The 19,828-nt window shown below is 40.6% G+C and overlaps 1 protein-coding gene across 1 annotated transcript in view; it reads right to left on the minus strand.

Annotated features, from left to right (window-relative positions):
• Positions 1-19,609, minus strand: part of Mgat4a (alpha-1,3-mannosyl-glycoprotein 4-beta-N-acetylglucosaminyltransferase A) — a 96,942-nt gene extending 77,333 nt beyond the window's left edge. The window contains exons 1-3 of the mRNA XM_058578298.1: positions 18,790-19,609; positions 16,188-16,282; positions 15,750-16,079 (exon numbers count right to left, since the gene is read on the minus strand). Of these exons, the coding sequence (XP_058434281.1) occupies positions 15,750-15,843 (94 nt within the window). The 5' untranslated portion in view covers positions 15,844-16,079; positions 16,188-16,282; positions 18,790-19,609. The remainder of the gene's footprint in view (positions 1-15,749; positions 16,080-16,187; positions 16,283-18,789) is intronic.
• Between the last annotated feature and the right edge of the window lie 219 nt (positions 19,610-19,828).

The following is a 19,828-nucleotide window of genomic DNA, read 5'->3' on the forward strand; positions in this document are numbered from 1 at the left end:
CCGTAGCCCCCGTTCCAGCTTCCCCAATAAACTTCCTGCGCATCTCACACCAGGGTTGTCCACACTTTCCTTCATGTTCTTTCAACATGCCATGCTCATTCCTGCCTCAGGGCTTGGATACCTGCTCCTCAACTGCTGGGTCCCCTCCTCACTCTGCTTCTCTGGCTTCTCATCATCGAGGCCTCAGTTCTCCTCAAAGACCCTGTCTGATGGCACCTGCATCTTCACAGTCCCTGTCCCCCTCTTCACCAAGCAGCTTCATTGTCGCTATCCATTTCAACCTGAAAGATGTCTATCTACTTGCTCGACTATCACCGTGTAAGCTACCCCTACCCCTCCAGGACCGCTGTAAACAGCTCTAAGACAGCAAGGATGTCCTTTATCACGTTTACCACCACAACTCCAGTGTAACAGCACCTCAACAAATATTAATAAGTGGACAAATTACCTGAGCTCAAGAGAAAAAGGAACATGAAGAAAAGCTCCTCACAAATCAAAGAGCACAGGGCCAATAAACCACTAATATCCCATAACTGGGATTAGTAAATTTCCCTCCAGACCTAAACCATTATTGCAATAGTTGAAATTCTCTGACCAATAGTCATTGTTCAATTACTCCTCTCCATTTTAGCATATCAGCTTCTAGGGACCATATCAAAGAAACAATTGACAAATAGGAAGGAAGCTCCCCTAAGGCAAGTCACAAGAGGACAAGAGGAGCTCCCATTTCTACTTTATCTTTCATCCTAGTTTTCAGAGAGGAACAACCAAGTCTCCTGGACTCTTAGGTCCAATCGGGTCAGAAGGGGCGAGGCTCATTTCTCTTGAGAATAGGGTTTATTAAGCTGCCACATCTTATCAGCACACTAAAAGATAACTTCCTCTGCAAAGTGCTCACCACCACCTCAGGAAACATCGTCCCCTCCCAGCTGAAAGCATTAATTGCAACAAGAGCCATGTCATGTGACTGCTGACTGGATCCTGCACTCCCTCAGGTGTTCACATGGACTCTGAATCATGGTTCTAGGACGTGGCACACTCCACTTCCCAGCATGACTGAACCAATTCCACAGCAAAGTCCAGGTTTCCTGTCCCCTCTACACTTGGCCAATCACTTCCTACCACTGTGGCTCACCGAGTCGACAGAATGACGATGTACACCTTTGGTTAGGACAGTTCCAATTTACAACTGCTGCTGCAGCATTAATTTTTAATAGTATGCTCTTTGCTCTCAAGTGCCCTAAATTGGGGGGAAAAAATTATATGATCAGTATAACTATAGAGGAAAAAAAAAAAGATCCGTTGACCATAGACTAGCCTGAATGTAATGAAAATTAACAATAAAATTCCTATTATGAGATGCCAAGAACTAAGCTTAAAAATGATGAAGATGACGGGGACATTGACTAGAATGAGAAAAAATAATACAGAAATACTGATAGGGTTCTAAATGTTATCTACCACTTACACAGAGACAAAAAGCCTTGTCCACTCCTTTCTGCCATGACGTAAACCACAAAAGACAAGCTTCTGAATAAACAAGGATGAAAATTTTACCCAATACCCAGTCTAGTGGGATCTGAACCAGACTCCTTCTACAACTAGAGAAAAAATGATGTAAAAAGTGGTTATTGAACAGTGTTGGAGAAAATAGCAGAATGGGAACTTCTGGGGTACATCTCTCCCCAAAACCACAATGTGAGGGGGGTTGAAAAGGAGGGGGCTGAGGTGTGGCTCAAATGGAATGCACTTGCCTAGGATGTGTGAGGCCCTGGATTCCATTCCAGCAGGGGTTGGGGCATAGCACACGTATAGTATAAAACTATTTGTGTAAAATGTTTAACACACACAAAATCATATATACACACATTCACAAATAATTTCTAGACAGTCATATCCATAAAGCAACACATAAAATGGAGTGGGATCCTACACAGGTATGATGTGGTCGCCTCCACCAGGGAAGGAAAGAAAAAGGGACACTGGGTGATGGATGTTAAATAGATCTGCTGTGCTTTGCTCATTAAAAATGAAGAGAAATTCTAGAAGTAAATATGAAAAAACCTGGGTAATGGAACCACAGGTATTTCTATGTTACTTATTATACCTTCTGAATAATCTTAAATTTTCTTAAGTGAGGTGTGATGGGGACATAGTCTCTGCCCTTAAGAATCTCACTGTTTTGACTCGGCTTATAATCACTGCTTCTTTTTATAAACGTTCATGCTCACGAAGTTCCCAGTGAATATCTGTCCCAAATGTCAAGCTTTGTAATTTGCAGGATCTACCTTCTTTCATCGAGAAGGGAAAAAAAAAAAAAAAGAGCCCTGTTTTCCTATATTTGCTTTACAGAACTTTTCCTGGTTTTTATAATTTCTCCATGGTCATCAACAGTAAAATAAGAGAAAAAAAAAATTTAGAGCCATGGATATGGCTCAATAGTAGATCACTTGCCTAACATGCACAAAGGCTGGGTTCCATCAACAACAAAATTTTAATTTTAATTTTTAAAATGCCTCAAGAGAGCCACAGTGGCTTTTCTAAAATGAAAGAGTAAGCTACAAAAGAAACAAGGTCCCAACACATTTCATTCCCAGTGAACACCATCTACACCAGCCCTGCCTTACCCTTGGACAAGCAACCAAATCCTACTATTTCAGAACAAGGCTGGTCATGTGCAACCTCTGGAGTCTCCTGGATCTTCTCCAGGATGTAGTTCAAAGTGTGAGTTGACTGCCAGAAGGCCAAATACCCCACCTTTCATGACACACCTGATCCTCAGTGCGACTCTCAGAAAATGGTTTCAAAGTAACAGAAGTTCCACACTGCACACCTGCATTCTCTACTTTTTTTATTTTTAATTTTTTAGTTGTAGATGGACACAATACCTTTATTTTTTATTTATTTATGTGGTGCTGAGATCAAACTCAGTGCCCAATGCATGCAAGGCAAGCACTCTACTTTTTTTTGTACATTAATTTTATTTATTTTAATTAGGTATATGAGACAGCAGAATGCATTCTGATTCACTGTACACAATTGCAGCACAACTTTTCATTTCTCTGGTTATACATGATGTAGCATTGCACCGTATGCGCAGTACCTAGTTGCACCTAGTACATGTACCTAGGGTAATGATGTCCATCTCATTCCACCATCTTTCCTGTCCCCATGGCCCTCCTAACCCCTCCCTCCCCTTTGCCCAATCAAAGTTCCTCCATTTTTCCCATGGCCCCTTTCCTCATTATGGATCAGGATCCACTTATCAGAGAGAACATTCAGCCTTTGGTTTTTGGGGATTGACTTACTTCTCTTAGCATGATATTCTCCAACTCCAGCCATTTAACTGCAAATGCCATAATTTTATTCTCTTTTAATGCTGAGTAATATTCCATTTTGTATATATACCACAGCTTCTTTATCCATTCATCTATTGAAGGGCATCTAGGTTACTTCCACAGTTTAGCTATTGTGAATTGAGCTGCTATAAACATTGATGTGACTGCATTACTGCAGTATGCTGATTTTAAGTCCTTTGGCTATAGACTGAAGAGTGGGATAGCTGGGTCAAATCATGGTTCCATTCCAAGTTTTCTAAGAAATCTCCATACTGCTTTCCAGATTGTCTGCACTAATTTGCAGTCCCACCAGAAATTATGAGTGTGCCTTTTCCCCCACATCCTCACCAACACTTATTGTTGTCTGTATTTTTTTTTAAACTGGGATTGAACTCAAGGGCACTCAACCACTAAGCCACATCCCCAGCCCTATTTTGTATTTTATTTAGGGTTAGGGTCTCAATGAGTTGCTTAGCACCTTGCTTTTGCTGAGGCTGGCTATGAACTTGTGATCCTCTGGTCTCAGTCTCCTGAGCTGCTAGGACTACAAGTGTGCACCACCATGCCCGGCTTTGTTGCATTTTTGATGAGTACCATTCTGACTGGTATGAGATGAAATCAGAGTAGTTTTGATTTACATTTCTCTATTTACTAGATGTTGAGTATTTTTTCATATATTTGTTGATCAAATGTATATCTTCTTCTGAGAAGTGTCTGTTTAGCTCCAGAAATCTACCCCATTCACCTCAAAAATAAAAAATAAAATACTTGGGAATCAACTTAACAAAATGTAAACTCCAGAACACTAGAGAAAGAAATTGAATAAGACCTTAGAAGATGGAAAGACCTTCCATGCTCTTGGGTAGGCAAAACTAATACTGGCAAAATAGCCATACTACCCAAAGTTCAATGTGATTCCAATTAAAATTCCATCGTTATTCCTTATAGAAATAGAAAAAGCAATCATGAAATTCATTTGGAAAAATAAGAGACCCAGAATAGCCAAAGCAATTCTTAGCAAGAAGAGTGAAGCAGGAGGCATCAAAATACCAGACCTTAAACTATAATACAAAACTATAGAAACAAAAATGGCATGGCATTGGCACCAAAACAGACATGTAGACCAATGGTCCAGAATAGAAGACACGGAGACAGGCCCACATAAATGGAGTTATCTCATACTAGACAAAGGCACCAAAAACTTTGGAGAAAAGATAGCCTCTTCAACAAATAGTGCTGGGAGAACTAGATATCCATATGCAGCAAAATGAAACTAAACCCTATCTCTCACCATGGACAAAACTCAACTCAAAGTTGGGTCAAGGACATAGGAATTAGACCAGAGACTCTGTGCCTAACAGAGAAAAGAGTAGACCCAAATCTTCATCATATCAGATTAGGCCCCAACTTCCTTAACAAGACTCCTAAAGCGCAAGAAATAAAATTAAGAATTAATAAATGGGATGAACTCAACTAAAAAGCTTTTTCTCAGCAAAAGAAGCAATCAATGAGGTGAAGAGAAAGCCTACATTTGGGGAGCAAATTTTTGCCACACACACATCAGATAGAGAACAAATCTCCAGGGTAGATAAAGAACTCAAAAAACTTTAAAAAACAAACAACTGTCAATAAATGAACTAAGGAGCTGAACAGACACTCCTCTAACTACTTCTAACGGTGCTGTGCTGTCACATTTATTTTCATCAACTCTGTAACAGACCCGAACATCAATCAAGTCCACAGCTCCCTCCCCTGAGAGTCGCTCAGTGCTGAGGTTACTGCAGAGTGTGCGGCTGACAACAGGCTCCTTTTCAAGCCCAAGATAAAAATAAATGTAAGGCTAGTGAGGTTTTCTAAATTTGATGCAGTCAATGTGCTTTATTTTATTCAAAAGCCACAAGATTCAGGTTTATTGTTTATGCACCGAAATAATAGGCACACACCTGTAATCCCAGTGGCTTGGGAGGCTGAGGCAGGAGGACTGCAAGTTCAAAGCCAGCTGCAGCAACTTAGCAAGGCCCTGTCTTAAAATTAAAATATAAAAAGGCCTAAGGATGTGGCTCAGTGGACAAGCACTCCTGGTTCAATCCTGGGTAGTCCCCCCACCAAAAAAAACCCTAAAACCCAGTTTTCTGTGTATCACTGGAAGGGAAAAAAGATTACATCCCTCCTAAACTTTGGCACATATTTTGCTAAACACAGTTTAATGGTTGTGTTTAGTAATGAAACAAAAATCCCCCTTCATCACTCAAGTTAACACAACTTTTCCAAAAATACCAGCAACTAACAATATAAACTCTTCAATTTAAAAGGAACTCTGATATTTCTCACGACTTGAGTAGCCTTTAATAAACAGCAACATAAATTGATTACTTTTTCTTTATAAAAACTGGCGGGGGGGGGGGGGAGCGTGCTATGACTAAATATGAACTAATAAAGTAGTTTTGACCAAAGCATAGAAAGAAATCCCATTAGGTGGCAGACAATGGAAGGTTTCCAGAAGCTTCTCTAAGGAGACACATTTGGTAGCCTGGCTCTGCTGTACTGGAGTTCATGCCAGCCTCTGTGAGCTGATGCGGGAGAATGAGCCATGGAGTAAACAGCGCCTGGTTCAGACCAGGTTTCCTGCACTCTCCAAGCAACAGGTCGAGTGCTTCAGCGGTAGGCCAACTGCCTGACCATCTTCACAGCAACTGGGAGACTAATGCCTACACCCCAGAGCTGCTGAGAGGACTGAAGGTGACCAGGACAGAAAGGTGGTCATCAAATGATATCCCCCATCATTCCCACCCAGCAGGATGCTTAGCTTCAGTTTTGAAACTGCAGGTTCATTTCCCTGAAAAAGCTGCGGCAGCATCAGGTGATCAGGCGAGTCTCGCGGGTCCTACATTTCTGGGCAAAACTGTTTGCAAACAAGCACAACTTTACTAAAAGTAAAAGGGAGGGAAATGAAACAGACAAAAGATTTGGGGGGCTGGGGATGTGGCTCAAGCGGTAGCCCGCTCACCTGGCATGCGTGCGGCCTGGGTTCGATCCTCAGCACCACATACAAAGATGTTGTGTCCGCCGAAAACTAAGAAATAAATATTTAAAAAAAAAAAAAAAAGATTTGGGAGATAAATGCCAACTATAAAGGGGACTCTTTATGCCACAAACCCTGAAGGTCATGTTCTTAAGCTTAACTTGGCTGACTCACTGAAAGCACACACAGAAGGGCCGACCAACAGCACACACGGGGTGTCCAGTCTAGGACTGCCCCAGTTCAGGAACATTTACTTTCTTTCTGCATAACTCACACAAAATGTCAGGGGAAGAAAAGATGAGGGGTGCTTGGAGATAGCGGCTCTCCACACAGAAGCTTGCCAGGATGAACAAGGTGAGTACCGGCTGGCTGGCTGTTTGCTGCCATGTGAGATGAACCAGCTGGCAGACGCCTTTCCAATCCCATACAGCTTTCTCCTCTCAGTAACAAGTTCCAGCTGCTAGCTTGCCTCCAGAGTTCCAGTCCTACTGGAATTAACTCCTTGAATGAGCTGGGCTCCATCACACAGAGCTAAGTCCTAGAGATCAATGAAACCTCATCCCCATCGCAACATGATGGTTCAGCTAACAGCCAACCAATGACATTTTCTACAGCAACACTGTTTCCATCTAAGTCTCAAGAGCGCCCAGCTTGGGTCTCTAATATAATTCTTACAGGCAGAAACTAGGACTCTTAGGGGTGACTAATCCCACATTTCCTGGTAGGAAAATAGAAGGATGGGTCTGAAGCACAGAAACAGTACAAGAAAGCACAGATGCTTTGGATAGTGTGAGTGAATGTTAAACACACCAAGAAGGCAGGCTAAGAGGACCCTCACAGCCGCAGGGTGACAGTGTGGATACAAAAAGAAAACAACTTTGTTTACTAGGACAAATTTATTTTGTAAATGGTGCCAAAACATTTAAATATCAAAAAACCTTGAAATACAAATAAAAGGCAAAGACTATGGGGCTTTGTTGTTAATTTGAATAAGAATACGTCAATATACTTGAGTATTTCTGTCCTCCAATAAGCATATGTGCTTAAAAACACAGAGAAACTTCTATCAGTCTGCATATACCAAAAAATGGGAGGGAAAGGGAAATTTTGAGCATCCCTCGGTTTGGGATGAAGTAAGCAGCCTAACAAAAACAGGGGGAAAATGTAAGTTAAAAAAAAAAAAGAACATTCAATTATCTGTCCTAAAATGATCAAGCTTCCAGACCAGCTCCCTTATCTCAGACCAAGAAAATTCTAGGTGAAGTCCGAGTCAGAAGACTCTAACAAGGAATGCTTGAGCTTGCAACACTCTACCATGGCAAAGGAAGGCCGAGAGGACAGTAAGGAATCCTAATTCCTGAAGGAAAAACACCACATAGAAGCAACAAATCTGTCTAACAAGAACTCTAAGGCCTTGTAACACACATGTTCAATTGTGAACAAAGACCTGTGCTAGTCAGATGTCCATTACAAGTACCAGAAATAATCAACTTACACAGAAGAAGGGTTTACTTTGGTGCAATTTTAGGTTTTGATCCATGAATGGCTGCCATATTATGGCAGGAGCAGGTGGTGGAGCAAATCTGCCCACCTCATGCAGGCAAGAAAGAAGGGTCAGGGTCCCACAGTTCCCTCTGCAGCTCACCCCTGATGACCCAAAGACCTCCTGGTCCATCTCACCACTTTAAAGTTCTACCACCTCCCAACAATGCCAGCTGGGGACTAAGCTTTTACCACATGGGCCCTGAGGGACATTTAAGAACCAAACTATACAGAACCCAGCCAGACAAGAGACTCAGATGAGAAGCAACCAGGTCCCCCGCGCCACTCAGTCCTCCCAACCATCCTGATCCTGACTGGCATAGTTCTCAGAAGACCACCTGCCCTTTTTTCCCAGCTTGTTATGATTTTCAAAATTCCCAAAAATGTATAAAAGTAATAATTACCATAATCATAGAAAAAGCAGAAATGAGGAATGAAGTTCATGGTACTGACGGTTTCGAAAAAGTTAAAATACAAATATGGTAACAAGTTTTGCAGTATTTGTACTTGTTTTGTCTACTGACTAAAGGATTGAAGTTCAAAAGAATACATTTTACCTTTAATTAAACTATAAAAGAGAAAAGACATGTGCATGTACATGTGTAAGTGGTGTATTGTTATCAACCAAAAAAAAAAAATAATAATGTACCCAGTCTAAAGACAGAATTTTTACAGGAAGTAAAAATTTAAGATAAATAAAATGAGGAGGGGCTGGGGTTGTAGCTCAGCCGTAAAGCGCTCACCTAACATGTGCGAAGCCCTGGGTTCAATCCTCAGCACCACATAAAAATTAAAAAGTAAAATAGAGATATTGTGTCCAACTACAACTAAAAATATATTTAAAAAAAAATAAGATGATGAGACACTCTCCACCACAAACTCGTCCAGAGCCCTTAAGGTCTCATTGCCTTTATTGCAACCAAATAATAAACAGTTCCTAGAACTGAGAGAAGTTTCCAGTTCCTATCCTCTCTGAATTAGAAGCTTCCAGTCCCTGTTCCCTGCTAACTCGCCTGGTCTCCCCCACTGTTTTTGTGAACTTTGGCCTCTGGACCACCAGGCCAAAACTCTGTGGTCCATCAGGTCACACACCTCCAGTTCACCAGGCAAAACTCTTCCACTTTTCAATCTGCTGTCACCTTCATAAACTTTGGTTCAACCCAACATCTACCTTCTCTATTATTACAAGGTATTCCCAGGAGAACTCCTAAGCAAGAGATTCCTTTCTCCCTCTAATTCCTAATAGCCTTTAGAACAACTCAAATGTCACTTCTCATGAGAAACCTTTACAGAACCTCTCATCAGAACCTAAGAGACATCACAGCCCTCTGGAATGACATCAATAGCACTGAATATTCATGTCACCTATCCTGCTCTTGTACAGTGGCCTCCTTCACAGGGTGGGTTTTCTGTCTTCGTCTTCTTGGCCTTCCCCCCACTCAGGGCAAGGCACACAGCATTTTATGAATGTTGGAGAGAAGGTAGGCAGGAAGGCTAACTACAAGCTGCAATAAAGAAATAAAGCCTAATATTTGGTTTCTGCATAGAAGTCCCATGAGAAAGACCCTTTTCTAAAAAAAGAAGTTGCTGCCCCAGAGACTTCTAGGGAAAATGTCCAAAGAACTGTGTACCAACGTGCACTCCGGCAGTGCTGGGATGCTCACTGCAGCTCGTTACAAGGAGATGCACACTTCGGTTTGTGCACTTTTCTTTAATGCAACTAAAACATTTACTGAAACTGTCCTGAAGACACTAAATGTCTACATGTGTTGAAAAGAAAATGGATTTGCATGCCTACTTCCCACCCTCTGGGCTAGAAAGTTCTAAGGTACCATCACAACTGCAGAGGGGGAAAAAAAAAACCTGGCATGTGACCATGTACTACCTTTTTAAATCTTTTTTGGTTGTAGAAGGACACAATACCTTTATTTTATTTATTAGTTTTTACGTGGTGCTGAAGACCAAACCCAGTGCCTCACACACCTAGTTAGGCAAGCACTCTACCACTGAGCCACACCCTCGCCCCCCCATTTACTATTTTTAATCTAGAAAAATAAACTTTAAAAGCAATGAACACTGACTATAATTTGCTGCCACTTTCTAGCTTCCTGTTAGGAAAGTAAAGAATAGAGCTTTTAAAAAATTGACCTAACTTTTATCCTTTGGTTTCAAAAACTGAAAATTAACTTTCACAGGCAAGCAAAATGTACTTTAGCAAAAAAGATATGACTCTACTTTTCCTGAATAAATTTAAATCTAAATGTTAATCAAATCAACTCTATCCCCAGACTTTCATGTTTACAACATAAAGGGCAACTACAGTTTTCTTCCAAAATTAAATTCTTGATTTCCCATGGAAATTAAGGTGACCATTAAAAGATTAAAAAAAAAAAAAAAACGTAAACTAGATTTCCATTATTCAAGGCCTAGCACAATGCCTAGAATAAGCATTAAAAATAAATAAATAAGCACTAAAGCACATGTAAGGAATATGAATAAAAACCAAAGTGGCCCTGAACAGATGAGTGGTTGAATAAATTACAATGCATCTACACCATGGAGTATTATGCAACTGTTTAAAAAAAAAAGGTATTGATGAATGAATATGGAGTGATTTCTAGGACATAATACTAAGCGAAAACTGCAATGGATAAAAGCACCTACCACATGCCACTGTTCAAATGAGAAGGAAGACAACATGAGGAAATGCAAAGGTATCTGCTCAATCTGTGCAATAAGAAATCCAGGAAGGATAAACCAGTACACTGTAATATTGAAAGGGAAAGACAGAAACTTGGTAGAGGGAAGAATGGAAATGGAATACCTCTCAGTATGCTCCCCCGCCCAAGTTCTGACTCAGTGAAGATGATGTTTTACATATTCAAAATGTAAATAAATTCAATAAAACAAGGTATTAGGGAAACCCAAAATAATACAAAGAGTAATAAATGGGCCTAAGTGCATGCATTATAAATGAATAACATAAGCCAGAGAAGAGGAAGTGACTAAGATAAAAAGTAGGCCAAGTAACTTTAGAAAACAGCAGTCGACTATGTTTTACAAGACAAAATATAAAAATAACTATGTACAAAAACAGTACCCTGGTAAATTTACTTTTCACTTGGGTTATGGTTAGCAATTCTGAAACCACTTTATGTATGTATTGGGCATTAGTAATGATATCAGGATAGGAAGATGGTGTTTTGTGATGTCAAGAGACTGGCGTGAGAGGGAAAAGACGAGGCTAGTGCAAACAGTATAGTATTACCTTAAAAACTGAGCAACTGCTAAGAACACGTGCTTAGACTTTTTTTAAAAAAAATATACAGATGGACAGGGACAGAGATAGACTTGTGTATACATACATACATTTCCTTGTTGTCCACGGAGAGGGACTGGAGGTGGTGATAGCACAGTAGGATGGGACAAAGGGAGTAGAGGCTGCTTGGAGAAATGATTGCATCCAGGCTGGAGTAGAGAAATTACCACACAAACCTGGAGCACATTATAGCATCATAAAGTAATCAATTGCCTAAAACATGCAGGAACTAGACAAAGGTAGTGGTTGTACAGCATTGTGAATGCCCCCTGGAGGGTGCAGACTTCTATGAAATAATGCAACAGTCACTAAACAAGTCAGCAAATAACAAAGCCCAAGGGTAGAAGAATTCCAGTATCCAGAGTTGCTAAAATGTATTTTTCTAAAATATTCATTAGCCAATAAAACAGGATGTGCAAAGAAACAGCAAAGTATAACTCATTCATCAGACAAAAGGAGGCAACAGAAACCACCTATGAGTACAACTAGATGGCAGACTTCAGAGTATGTTCCAGAACTCAAGGAAAGCTTAAAGAAGTTAAGGAAGGGCTGGGATTGTGGCTCAGCGGTAGAGCGCTTGCCTAGCATGCACGGGGCCCTGGGTTCGATCCTCAGCACCACAAAAAAATAAACGAATGGAATAAAGGTATTGTGTCCAACTACAACTAAAAAAATAAAAAAGAAGTTAAGGAAGGCATGGCAACATTGGATTGAATACAGAATACCAATAAAGAGACAAATTTTAATAAAGAACCAAATAGAAATTCTATAGTTGCAAAATACAATAACAGAAGTTAAAAAAAAAATTTCACTAAAGGACCATGTGATGGTCAATTTTATGTGTCAACTTGACTGGGCTAAGGGATGCCCAGATAGCTGGCAAGACATTTCTGGATATGTCTATGAGGGTGTTTCTAGAAGAGATTAATATTTGAATTGGTAAGCTGAGAAAAGATGATCTCTCTCACCAATATGGGTGGAAATCATCCAACATATTGAAGGTCTAAAGAGATAAAGATGGAGAAAAAGCAAACTGGGAGGTGGTAGAATCTTTAGTAGGTAGGGTCTAATGAAGGCAATTAGACCATAGCCCTTAAATGAACTTTTGGGACACTCCCCCACCCCAACAACCTTTGCTTCCTGGCCACCATAATGTTAACAGTCCACCTCTGCCACACACTCCCCTGCCATTATGTATAGTAACACCTCCACAGGCCCAAGTGACCATAGACTGAACCTCTGAAACTATGAGCCAAAGTAAATCTTTCCCTCGTCCAAGTTTATTTTCTTGTGTTATTGGGTCTTGGTGATAAAAAGCTATATAGATAGTATATATACAGACACATTTGGGCATACAGACCCGTGTGTATCCATATAAGGTAACACTGCTCATCCATAAGAAATGAGATGCTGATACATGCCATAAGATGGGTGAATCTTGAAAACATTATGCCACATGAAAGAAGCCAGTCACACTATACAATTTCATTTATACCAAAGTCCAGAAGAGGGAAATCTACAGAGATGGGAGGATTAGTGGTTGCCTAGGGTAGGCAGACAAGATAATGAGAACCAGGGCAGTGACAGATACAGGGGACAGGATTTCTTTTTTGAGGTGATGAAAATGCTCTAAAATTGACTGTGGTCATGGATGTAGACATCTGTTAGCATACCAAAAAACACTGAACTTTGCACTTTAAATGAGTGTAATGTATATATGTAAATTATGTCTTAATAAAGCTGTTGAGATTTTTCTTAAATACATTTTTGCTGAATGAATAATTTACCAAATATTTACTAAACGTGCATTAACCACCAAGCACTGGTCAGATATACCAGATATAATACCAGTCCTGGTCCAGGGATCTATGACTACTTAATTGGTTTTGCCTGGTTTCTCGATTGTGGTCAACCAAAGCACATTAGGTACATTAGGATCCCTACCACCACCAGCAAGTGAGACATGTAATTATTCTTGTCCTACCCTCACAACGCCTACCTATAACCCTCCCAAACTAGCCATCCCACAAAATTAGAATTCTGCCTTATTTTTAAGTAGAAATCCTATGTAACCTGGTAAAACTGGTACCCTGCCCAGCTTCCTTAGCAGGATTCCTGACATCCTCATCAACCTCTGCCAATCTCATGGGTCAGTTCTTATTCTTCCAAGTGGCAAATTAAGATGGACAGTAACTGTACTGTGATTACCAACTGAATTCAAGAAAGCCTAGGAATCCCATGTGCCAGGTATAGTGTCTCATGACTCCAAAGCATAACTGGTCTACCCCCCCCTTCAGAACCTGTAGTTGTATGCACAAATATTTACTAAATATATTTACTAATATATATGTACCTGCAGCTGCCTGCATCTGGTATGTCCACTGCCCCCTCCTCTGCCTGGCATGCCCTTCACATTCATCATTTACACTCTACCTCCTCTGTGAGACACCTGAAGAATTAGTAGCCTCTGTGCTCTTCTAAGTGGTAGACCAATACCTCAGAGCCTAAGCTCTGAAATCATCTACCTGAATTCAAACTTCTCCACCACTTAATGTATGACTCTGGTTAAGTACCTCAACCACTATGCCTTGGTTTTCCCAACTACAAAAAAGACATGAAAATATTTACAGGGTTGTTATGAGGATTAAATGAGATACAAATGTTTAGAACAGGACAGGCACTGTGACTGCCTCTATCTAATTCTGTCTGATGGTACACTTGTTTTCATGCCTCTTTCGGGCCAGTCCCTGTTCAAAGACATGTCATTTCTTTTTTTTCTTTTCATGTTCACAGCATATAATACAGTGCTAGGCACAGGCGAGGTACAGGTAAAAGAACAACTCTTAGTCTAAAAGCAGGCCTGCCCTGGAAAATCCAAGCTGTCTGACTGCCTGAACTATCTAGAAAGAATCCAAGGGCTCAACAGTGAAGAGTGGTTACATAAATGACAGCAAATCAACACAGGGGATTTCACCCAACCATAACAGGAGGCCTGTGCTGATCCCTCAAAGTCCGGACAAAACACTGAGCAGAAAAACAGCAGAAGAGTAGGCACAGATGATGCAGAGCTGTTCAAAGAGCCATGATCAAAGAAAACAGACTGTGTGTCTAATACTACAGAGACAGATCCTTTACATTCTTTGAATTAATTTTGATGCTACAGACAGCTTAATAAGAAACTAATAATAATGCTTCTAATGCCTTTACCTAAGAAACAAGACAAATGGCCTGGAGATTCCAAAACTTTAGAGGTCTTACATGAGACACAGGGAGAAGGGTTGAGCTTCTCTATTACTATCTCTGAACTGATAAGTTTCCTGATAAGAAAAAACCCACCTACTACTGTTACAGTCAATTCTCTTATTCAGAGGTAGACCCTTAACAGCAAGTCACTTCTTTTGTTTGTGTCAAGGATTAATAATCTGATTAATCAAGATTCTTCCTGATTAATACTTCTCATTTGGTACAATTAAAAACTAAAATCTAAAAAGTCTGTATTTGTACACAAAGAGCTTTCCTTCAGCAATATTTCTCTTGTTTTCCCCCTAAGAGTCCATGCCCCCAAATAAGAGAAAGACAAACACTGGGAAAACAATACTATACTTGCTTATACATAGATCCACAGAAGTATATATGCACACACAGAGATCTATGTACAGAAACAAACATACACCAAAAAAAAACTGAGTCAAGAAACAATCTTTTCAATTTCTTCATGAGACAATACAATGATGTCAGCAATAGCATCTTCAAATAGCCCAGGTGATGATGATATTATAACTTGACTAATAAAATAAATCCCAACACCTCCATCTTTCTTGCCATCAACAGCCTTAGATTAATATGAGGAAAGGAGCCAATGAAAGGAATTTACTCCAAATATTCTCTCTTCAAAAAAGAAAAGGTAGAAATTCACTATTCCTGAATATAACAATTCCTAGCAGTGAACAGACAACTTTCCTTTAAAACACAGTTCAACAGTCTAAATAAAAAACTTTTAATATTCCAATCAGCATGTCTCCTCACCCGCTTCTTAAACGCTTTTGCCTAAGCAGCAATCCGTCCAGGCCTGTGGTTTAAATCATTAACTACACAGCACCAAATCATTAGCATAATTGGCATGTAAATTTCACGAAGGCACTGATTGTGTCCTTTTAAGTGTTCTACACAACAGCCAGTACAAGAAAGCTTATTATACATTTATGATGATTAGCTAAAAAATAAAACAAAATACCCAAACAAAAGTCTTTGTTATTCAACTTGGCTGTCATGTGTAATGTAAACCACTGATCAGTATCTGTTTCTCCAAGTGCAATTATAAGACACTGAAAACAAAACAAACCCCTTTGGAATTAGAAATTCTGTCTCCTCTGTCCAAGAATACATTGCATTTCTGTGTCAAAAGAAACTGCCAGCAGAGAACAAGCAAATGCAGGTTGCTAGGATATTTAACTTGAGCATCAGCGCACCGTTTACAAAGCAAAAAGCCCCCACATTTCACACACATATCCGCAGACATTTTCCCTACCTTTCCCATTTTGCCATGTAGTATACCAAGATAAAGTGAGGAACGACGTGATAAATGCTAAAGCAGTGGCTACAGTTCCATTTCGGAGCCTCATCTCATTTCACCATCACACTGGTTCGTATGTTTGTGATGACAACCAAGACTGTTTTCTTTTTAGCCTGAAGTCAACTGAATCCAGTACTCCTGGCTCCAGGCCAATCAAAACAATCAATGCAAGAGGTTCATTTCAGATGCTCAGGCAGAAGGTGTCTAGCAAGAATACCATTCACAATTGCTACTCAGAATTTTCTTCGTGGTCTTCATGTGCTCCTGTCTTGGGCTGTTTTCTCCCTATCAGTGGGGGAAGAGAAAGAAAACTTGTTCAATAATGCAGAGCACAGGTTTCTTCACTGATTACCGAACTCTGAATGGATTTTTGGCAGGGCTAAGCTGTCCTACCTCCCAACTACACATTTCATATACCAGAATTATGGTCTTTCCCCTCCAAGGAAAAAGTTTCAAATGATATTCCTTCTTCACTGGTTTGGTTATGTCTGTGAAAAGAAACTTCCGGTTACTTATTTACATGAAGAAGTTACAGGGCTTAGGAGACTCTAGTGATCATACAATGGCTCCTGAGTAACAATCTTGACTCTCCCCAGTTTTCCTATGGCACAGTAACAAGAAATATTTAGAAACACACACACACGTATATTTGTGAAAACTGACAAACAATATAGAAGAGTCAAAAGACCTGGGTCCTAGATCCAGGTCTAACATTACTTTCTCCAAGGTTCACCTATAAAATGAGAAAAGCACTTGTCTTTCACATATTGTCATAAATAGTAAAAAGCCTACAGTTATTATCACTGTTCATCATCATCGCAAAATAACCTCAGTCTTCCCAGTGACTAATCCAATTCCTAGGTGGTAAATTCAGAATACTTAGCATTTGGAAAACGCAGCAATCAAGCCCCTACCCTATCAGCCAGGGCCTATCACTTCACATTGTTTTAACTCAGGAAATTTGGGAGATCACCACCAATCTAACAAAACTGCTGAGAAAATGAAAAGAAATGAGGTCCTTACAAGTACTTAAGCATAGTTCCCAGCACATAATAGGCTCCCAATAAATGTTAACTATATTAAAATATAGAAGCAAACAGCCACTCCTTCAGTCTTCTGTACATATAAACGGTCCCATTCCCCAGGGGTGTGTCAGGCAATCTGAGATGTGCATCGACTCCTGGTTGCCTCAAGGGGACCACAAAGATGCTCTTAGCAATATACTAAATGATACTCTAGTGGAGTGAGTTAATGCACCCCCAAAATGCCTAACAAACCCAAGGGGCAATTCTCTTAGTGGAAGATCATGGCAGGCAATTCAGGAACTACCACCTCAGCTACTTCTCATCACTGAATACCACTAGAAATCTCCACTAGTAAAGAAAGGTCACAGGTACACCTAATAATGACAAAAAGAACCACAACTCACTGAATGTCTCCTATGTGCTGGGTCAATTATGTGGTCTAAACCTTTACAAAATCCTACAAGATGGGCATCATTAACACTATTTTACACACAAAGAAATCAACATAAAGAGAAAAGCTAGATTTGTATGATCTCAAAGTTCAAACACTTTGCCCCTCAAATTCAGCCACCTGTAGCACAGCAGTATAAAGAGCCAGGGATACTGGAAGTCTCAGGTTAAACTGGACGATCTTCCCAAAATGTTAATTTTACCCAACTGTAAGTGTGAATCTCAAAAATGTTTTATATACTAGATCAAATATGGATTCATTGTGGTAAAAGTTGCAAAATTCACAGTAATATTCAAAGTCTAAACATACAACTTTTAATAAATTTCTCACTTCCTGAAGCTTTTGGCTAGTTCCCCACCCCAGAACTCCCAACAAAGCATGCCTGTTTCCCGGCTTTGGACAGCAGCTCTTATTTCCATACATCATTCTAAAAATACTAAACCCCACTCCATTGGTTCCTCTTACTACCTGAGCACAAAGACATTATCACATAAAGTTATCACTGCTAAACCAAATGTGTTGACCTTTCTATAGTCAAGATAACTTAATACTGAACAGCTAAGAATCAAAATCTTTGTGGCAAAAAAAAATATCCTATAATTTAAAATTGCATAGAGCATCTAATTGTCTGAAATCAATAAGCACCCAACAATGAGTTCTGATTATAAAAATAGAGGTGATAATGGAGTGAATTATATAACTTGGAATTCTCATCCTGGTATGACATTACACAAAAATGCTTGCAACTTTCTGTTGCTATGCACTTAGCCATATTTTACTTTAGAAAGGATTTTGTTCTAGTAAGAGATCTAAAAAATATACAGGTCATTAGAGTAAACACTCACTAGTGGAGAAGCAGAGAAACAGAATCATCGAATAAGGATATTTTAAAATACCGTTTTATTAAGTAGGGAAAAATCTGCATAAAATTCAGTACAAATGTGTGAAGGCAAACTCTAAAATTAAAATCGACTATAACTATGCTATCCATAATACATGAAAAACATAAGGAAAATTAAATACTGGATTCAAGAAATTGCTTAGCAAACTCAGGTTTGAAGAAGATACTTAAAATGAATTTTACTAATAAGACCTGAAATTTCCCAAGAAAAATATGAGAGCCTTTCACTCAGCAAGAATGTAGTCATACATTTTTAATTAGGATTTCTAAACTAATGAAGTTTAACTGCGCAGCACAAGTGAATGAAATCTCCAGATGAGAGCAAAACTAATGAGCTACAAGCTCTTAAATCACCACAGGCAGTATCAGGCTGGCTTGTCAGACACAGGTGACCCACATTTTTATCAGTGTCCACATCTGCAAACATTTTAATCTAACACCTGAATACTCTCTCACTTAACACATTTGAATCTTTAAATCACACACACACACACACACACACAAAGGTAGTGGCTAAAATTACTTGTCATTTCTCTAGCCTCCCAAAGATGAATGGAACTTTCAACTCCTGACCTCATGATGAAAAATCTGTTTGGTTAACAGACTTAACAATCTTACGTTGTTAGTCTTGTACTGCTGGATTCAAAACCTTTTAAAGTGTTCACTGAAATATTTAGCATGCTCCATGGCTGGGAGAACACTTTGCTGAACGTTTGGCATATTCCTTAATCAGCATCCCACAGACAGAGGTGCCTGAAGAACAGAAGGCACAATCCGGATATCCACAATCAATGAAAACCATGACGTAAGCTTTGATAACTTTACCACCACAATTATGTTAAAATCGTGTTGTTTTCCCTTTATAAAGGGATCGATCTTTTTCTTTAATACAGCTTACATAATTTCGTCGTCCAGTGCGTTTTCACATTTACTCTTGCGGGTTAAAGAAACCTATCTCACACTAACCTGTTAATCACCCTATTTTTTTTTTTAAAAAACATTCAGCAAAAGAAATCAACCACACCTATTATCTGATTCTAAATTTAGACTTCTCTCTTCCAAAGAAGGGCTGTGCGGTCCTTTTATCAAGATCTCATCCGACAGCAAAAGGCACAGCACCCTCGGGGACGCACAGGGTCCCTGCCCGCGGCTCTCGGTGCGGAAGGCGAGCACCGCGAGGGCTCCGGGAAGCAGGGTCCTGCGAGCGGCACTGGGGCCAGCCACCAGAGCTCGCCTTCCAGATGTCACCTGGCCCCAGCCTCGGGGTCCCGCTCGGCCCCGTCCGGACGGGGAGCTGAGGCCTGGGGTACTGGGGGGAGGTGCTCTCTCACCCCGGACCACCAGGTCCTCACTTCACGGCAAATTCGCCACCGCGGCGGCACGCCCGGTCCCCTCAGCGGGAGCAGTCCCTGCCCCGGAGCCTCGCGGGGCGGCTCCCAGTCCGGCGGGCAGCGGACCCCGGCCCCGCGGCCCCCCTCCCTCCCGCTCCCCACCCTCGGGAAGCCCACACACTTTGCTCTACTTTCCCCCAAAGTCGCGGAGCCCGGCAAGCGCCGGGAACGCACGGGGCGCCGGGCGGGCCGCCGGGAGAGCGCGCGGCACCGCGCGATGCAGGGCGATGCGAGGAAGGCGTCCCGGCCCGCGCCGCGCCCCCGAG

Source organism: Marmota monax, unplaced genomic scaffold, assembly GCF_021218885.2.
Source record: "Marmota monax isolate L192 unplaced genomic scaffold, Marmota_monax_Labrador192_F-V1.1 WCK01_AAM20220418_F8-fsc00210, whole genome shotgun sequence".
Lineage (NCBI taxonomy): Eukaryota > Metazoa > Chordata > Mammalia > Rodentia > Sciuridae > Marmota > Marmota monax.